Source organism: Echinops telfairi, unplaced genomic scaffold (assembly GCF_000313985.2).
Source record: "Echinops telfairi isolate 266 unplaced genomic scaffold, ASM31398v2 ScPeMD7_70;HRSCAF=299, whole genome shotgun sequence".
In the NCBI taxonomy this organism is placed as follows: Eukaryota; Metazoa; Chordata; class Mammalia; order Afrosoricida; family Tenrecidae; genus Echinops; species Echinops telfairi.
In genome coordinates this window covers 6144039-6150706 of record NW_022103968.1, presented here as the reverse complement: position 1 = coordinate 6150706, position 6668 = coordinate 6144039, and the positions used below count along the sequence as shown (strand labels likewise).

Here is a 6668-nt window from a genome sequence, read left to right as displayed (position 1 = left end):
AAAAAATAAAAATAAAAGGTGAATTTGGCAGTTCATGAATTACATCTCAATTTTTAAAAGATCTTATAAACATCAGCAAAAGTTAAGTTCAAACAAAAAAAATTATCAGTCAGAGGCATTATGCAAAAAAGTCAATTCACACACACACACACACACACACACACACATTTTTAATGATGATCCTAAACATACATGGACCTAATAACTGTGCTTCAAAGTATTTGAAGCAAAAACTGACCAAAGTAATATGAAACACACAGACAAAAAACACAATTATAACTGAACAGTTCAAAACCTTTCTATCAGTAACTAACAGACTACTCACTGGATAGGAGATCAACAAGGACATATAGAACACTGAACACTATCAATCAAACGACTGGGTCTAATTAAGTTTTATAAAACAGAATACACTTTTTTTTCAGGTACACATGAAACATCCACCAAGATAAACCATACCCTAAGTCATAAAACAAGCCTTAACAAATTTAAAAGAACTGGAATCAGACCAAGTATGTTCTCTAGCAAAATCAAATTAGATTAGTAATGCCATAAACAAAAGATAATAGAAAAATCTCCTTAAACAACAGAACTCTCATTATCCATGAATTAAAAAAAAAGCTTTTGAAAAATATTTTCACTGCAAGTAAAAAATGAACTGTATTGCTCTGCCTTCCCTTGCCTGCTGTTGAGATACTCAGAGAGCGGAGGAGACCTGTGCCAGTGTTGAGATGTTTCCACTGCCACTGGATCCACAAGACCTTCTACCTACACTGCCCTGTGATCTTCCTGCATTCGACATCATTGCATGCGCTGCGTGAGTCTGAAGAGGAGCTTATGGACTAGTCTCAGATGTGTGTGCTACTATCTGACTTAAGGGCTTGATCTGGACTGGGCTGGGATATTTCCTCAATATACAATTACTCTTGGATATAAAACTCTCGCTTATTAATACTCAAAGGAAAACAAACCCCATTCACAGTTTTACATTTTCACAGTCATAACCTCTCAAATCAATAACTAAGCTTCATTTTAAGAAATTAAACAAAGAGAAGGAAAACAAATTAAAAGCACAGTGTGTAATCCTGGGCTGGAGCACAGGAGTGATGTGGGGATGGCCTAGGACCAGGCGGTGGCTCACCCTGTTGCACAAGGGTCACTAGGGTCACGAGTCGGAACTGACTCAGCAGCACATAACAACAAGGAAGTATGAAAAGTAATAAAAACAAGCACAGAACTTCTTAAAACTGAAAACAGACTGATTGCTAACTGTGAACTGTCAACTATCTGTGAAGACCAACAGCTAAATCTAACAGTGAAACATGAGTTTTTCCCAGATCGCAGGCACGTCAGAAACGTAAGTGATGTGCCCTCTCCATGTCTGTTCAACATCACAGTCAAGTCTTTGAAACAGTATTTAATAAACAAAGCACCAAGATTGGAAAATAAAAGCTAAAGCTTATTTGCCCACGATATTACTATGAGAAAATTAAAAAAGAATCTATAAATTATTAGAATTCACTTATGCAAGGTAAGCATTAATAAATCCTGTGGCACTTCCATATACTAGCAATAAACTATTATAAACTAAAATGGGGGGGGTAGAGATAGCATTGATGACTGTATAACCCCACCCAATGGAATTGAACAACAGAACTGTATGTGAATGGATACATTGGAATGAATAAAATATGTCAATACAAAATAATTTTTAAATTTCCCATTTTAACAAACCATGTGTTGCTCCACGTGGTTACCGTTGCCCTCCAGGTTTGCTGCACCGTGGTGAGGTCTGCAGGCACTCTAGTCTGCGGACACATAACCAGTACTCTCCCCCGGTGCCACTGTCTCCCTTCCCCACCCCACCCCTTTTCTCCCTCCCGTTTCCCCCCTTTCCCCTTCTTTGTGTTGGAATAATATGTACCTCCTTGAGTTTGGTCTTAGCCCCACCTGACCTCAACCCATATAGTGTGAGTTAAGTGGCTTTTCTTCTATACCTACCGTGCTAATTATACTTAAATTAAATTTTAAAAAGAAAATAAAATCTTAAAAGCCTAACAATAATCTCTCTCTCTTACACACACATTCTCCCATTGTCTATCTGTGTGTGTGTCTCTCTCTCTGTCACACACACACACACACACACACTCACACACAAAACAAACATCTAGAAATAAATATAACAAAAGATAAGATCTGTAACCAAACCAAACTCACTGCCATTGAGTGGAGGCTGAGTGACCCCCTGTGGGTTTCTAAGACTATAACTGTTTGATACTCAAAGACCTAACTACACGCCCAGTGGACCCAAAGTGCAATCATTCGACGCACATTCTCCCTAAGAGATACAACACAATCCAAATACAAAAACCGAAGATTTTTTTTTTTTGCTAGAACGTGGTACTCATTCTAAAATGTAAGCAAATGTCCAAAGATGTAACTAACAATAGCCAAGACCACAGCAGGGAAAGGTCAAAGTTAGGGAGCTCATGCTAATTAACGTGAAGATCTACAGAGCGGCACTGCAGTGATTAAGGGAGCATTGTATCCCAAGCAGCCGCAAACAGAACAAAGGAACAGAGCAGAGATTCCCAAACCAGACCCAAACATACACCACTACCCATCCATGACAGGAGTCACTGTCACAGAGCGGGTTAGGGATGGCATTTCAATAGATAGTGTGGGATTTTAAATATGGGTACAAATTTTTTTTTTTAAGATAGAAAAATCTTGAATGACCACTTCAAAAAGAATTATCTACATGCTGCACAGCAAGCTTTAGTCACCTGGGTAATAAAACTAAACCCACCAGGTACCTCCACACAGTGACCAAACCAGTAGGCAGCAGCCAGTTGCACTGAGAGAATTCCAGCTGAGTGGCCCCAAACGAGCGAGTTTAGAACTGGCTACATACTGTTCTCAATGGCAGACGTTCTTCTAAGGCACCTTTCCAAACTCACTACCATCAGGTCAATTCTGACTCATGGCAACCCTATAGGACAGGGTAGAATTGTCCCTGTAGGTTTCCAAGACTGCAACTGTTTACAGGAGTAGAAAGCCCCATCTTCCTCCCAAGGAGCACCTGGTGGTTTCAAACTGCAGGCTTTGAGGATCACAGCCTAATGCATAACAACTGCGCCACCAGGGCTCCCCAACGCACCTCTGGGGAGACTCAAACCGCCAACCTTTCAGTTAGCAGCAAGTGTGTTACTTTGTACCACACCCAGAGACTCCTGAACACCTATCAGAACAGCTGAAACATTTTAATCAGTCCAGTAGCACAGGCAGTGCCTAGGTTGTGGAGTTAATGAAATGTTCAGACTGTGAGAAGGTATATAAACTGGCATGGTCCTTGGGGAGAAGTGTCTGGCTTATCAATTATAGTTAAACATACATATACGCTCTGACCTAGAAATTCCATGCTTAGGTATACAACAAAAATCCACTCATATATGCATTCTAAAAACAAATGTAATGGGTGGGAGGTGACTACTGGAGTTTGATCAGTGGTTTGGACTACTGACCCAAAGCTGATGATCTGAAATGTAACCCACCCACCCACACCCAATTTCCAATAGAAAAATGTTTTTTAAAATATTTATGTAAAAGAAATGCCCATAGCATTAGTACATTCCTTATAGGCCCCAGAATATGCTGTACTGCTCTCTACATTAATGCTTTTAGACCTTGTTTCCAATGTTTGAAATTCTCTCCCTCTTCACCCCATCACTACTCACTCCACCTTGGCCCCACAATTTCCACCCAACTTGGATACTCAGACTGAAAGTGTACAGCTATAGAGTCAATTCTGACTCATGGCAACCCTACAGAGAGTTTCTGAGGCTGTAAATCATTAAATCATTACAGGAGCAAAGAGCCTCACCTTTCTCCCAAGGATCAGCAGGTGGTACTGAACTGCAGACTTTGTGATTAGCAGTCCAACAACTGCCTGGCTTTGAAAGAGAACAGGTAACTTTGGGAAAGACCAGGAAAGGATTTGGGAAGAACAGTTCTTCCAAAATCCCTGGTCTTCTTTCCTGAAGCTACCTGCTCCCTTTTCTATAATTCATATGCATCTGTTATTATACTCATCAAGAGATAGTCTGTTTATGTATCAGTCTATCCAATATAAAATAAACCAAGCAACTTGGTACTTTGGTAGTTTAAAATTTTTACTTCTTAGATGACAGAACTATTGAGCTGTATGATTTTGTGAATTATATGTCAATCAAACAGTTAAATAATTTTAAAGAATAATGAAAATTTACTTCTTATATTCTTCCTTCTCAGGATGTAAAACCTTCTAGGATAAAGTCTTCATGCTATCCTTCCTCCATGGCATCTAGAGCAGCAATGAGCACACAATGGGGCAACAATGACAGTTTCAAGCAAGAGAACCTGCACCAACACTCAGTGCCATGAGCAACACACGTTCCATTCAGGAGCTCCCCTAAGATATGGTGTAGGAGTCCTACTGGAAGCCATTTTCTTTCTCTGTGCAGTGTTTTAAGCTAGTGGAAGCCAACAGAGATCATGTCTTCAGAACCCGTAGGGAGGAGCTGAAACCGAGAGGAAACAGTGGCTGTCCAAGGTCAGGTCTGTAGCCAGAGGAGCCCAGCAAAGGACTCAGGTCCCCTGGCTTCAGTGCTCTCACAGTCCACGCAGCCTACTTTTTGTACCACGTGGCTACTCAGACGGAGCACTGCTTCACTACTCAGCTATAGACGCCCAACACCGTTAGCACTGTCATTTTAAAATTTAGCTCAAAAACAGTAAAAGTACCAACAAGTTCAACCAGGAAAACACCATTTCCAGTTCCAATATCAAGTATTGAAGCATCCAGTGGGATCTTCTGTTTTTTCATCCACTTTATTAACCGGGTCATACTCTCTTCTCCAAACCTGTTAGGAAACAGAATATCAGGTACTCAAGTAACAACAGGGTATAAGCAAAAGTTACAACTATACTCTATTTAGGCACCATATACTTAATTGTCTTTTTTTTTAACAGTAGGAAGGAATATCTGTGGCTGTTTAAGCTTCATGTCTATTGCTTAAGATGAAAAAACCTCTAAGAATAGACAAGGTCAAGATGCTACTCATTAATAGGTTTTCTACAACGATATTAACATCTGTGCATGTTGGTGGATACATTTTTTTATTAAAGAAGGACAAATATGAGATAGGTGGAATTTCTTAACACTAATTAAAATCTAGGTCTTCAAAAGAGAAGGGAGAGGGAGATGCTATAAATCTACCACTAAAGTCAGAATCAGTCCAAAAGCTTGCTGGTTGGTTGGTTTTTCCTTTGATATGAGCACTTCTTTGGTATATGCCGGGAGAAAGGTGAGGCTTTCAGCTCCTGCAAAGCTTGACAACCTTGGAAAGGCACAAGAGCAGTTCTACTCTGTTCTACAGGGTTGCTATTAGGGGGCATCAACGATGGCAGAGCTTGGTGTATTTGGAGTTGGTATAGCACTTGGTACACACAAATGCACACACACATACAGCCATCTAGATCATAGTTCTTCTCCCTACGCCCCCCTGTAACTCACCAGATTTCTCCTGCATCTCCATATTCTTGGAAAGTGTGCAGTTCTCTGTCATACACAGCATCCCAACTATAGAGAATGAAAGGCAAAGCAAAATTCTTGAACTAAATTGCACTACAGATTTAAAAAGTGTGCTCCCAAGAAATCCATTATTGACGAAAGAGGCTGAAGACATCTTTATGGTTAACGAGTATTCACAGCGCAATCTTCTATGAGCCTTTTGTTAACAGACTGAAAGATACGGCCAGTAGGGGAAATTTAAACACAGAAAGCACTGGGAACCAAACCAAAATCACACTCAGCTCCATGGAGTCGATGCCAGCTCATTGGTGACCCTACAGGATGGGGCACAACTGTCCCTGTGCATTCCCAAGACTGTAATTTTTTACAGGAGTAGAAAGCCTGGTCTTTCTCCTGAGGAGCAGCAGTGGTTTCAAACTGCTGGCCTATACCTGTCAAATGCTGTATAACACTGAACTTGTAAAAACCACCAAAATAAACAGGTGTTTGTCCCAGTAACTGCACACCACAGGCCCAGATCCTGCAGTTGGTGATGCACGCAGTCTCATGATGGCACACTTTGGTCTTGAATGTGCAGGAGCAGGTTTTTCTGCCGGCACAGGGGTGACTCACAATGCAATCCACCCAGGGCAAGATCTGCTAAAAGGTTACCTGTTAAGGTTTTCGTCTCTCCTGCCTGTCTGTCTTCTATGCCTGGCTTAGATTTTCTTAGTTCCATCTGAGTCCCCTTCACCGTAGTGGTGAGTTTGGGTTTGAGCATTTGTAGAGTACCTGAAGGGCCCCGGTGGTGCAGTGGTTATGCACTGGGCTGCTAACTACAAGGTCGGCAGTTCGAAACCACCGGCAGCTCCACAGGAGAACGATGAGGCTTCCTAGTCCTGTAAAGAGTTAGTCTTGGGAATCCATGTAGCCAGTTCTAAGTCCTATAGGGTCTCTCAAAGTCAGAATTCAACCTAAAGGTAGTGATATATTTTTGTTGTGGTTATGTTGGGGGTGGAGGGTTCTTCCCAAGTCATCTCTCCATCATTCTGCAGGAGTCTCCCCGGAGATGCCGCCCCTCCTCGCTCCCTCCCTCCCAGCCGCCCCCCGTCCACAC

The 6668-nt window shown here is 41.5% G+C and overlaps 1 protein-coding gene across 1 annotated transcript in view; it reads right to left on the bottom strand.

The window, feature by feature from the left end:
* EEF1AKMT2 (EEF1A lysine methyltransferase 2) overlaps nt 1–5620 on the bottom strand; it is a 23984-nt gene extending 18364 nt beyond the window's left edge. Inside the window, exons 1-2 of the mRNA XM_045291511.1 lie at nt 5555–5620; nt 4783–4901 (exon numbers count right to left, since the gene is read on the bottom strand). Of these exons, the coding sequence (XP_045147446.1) occupies nt 4783–4839 (57 nt within the window). The 5' untranslated portion in view covers nt 4840–4901; nt 5555–5620. The remainder of the gene's footprint in view (nt 1–4782; nt 4902–5554) is intronic.
* Nucleotides 5621–6668: the final 1048 nt, after the last annotated feature.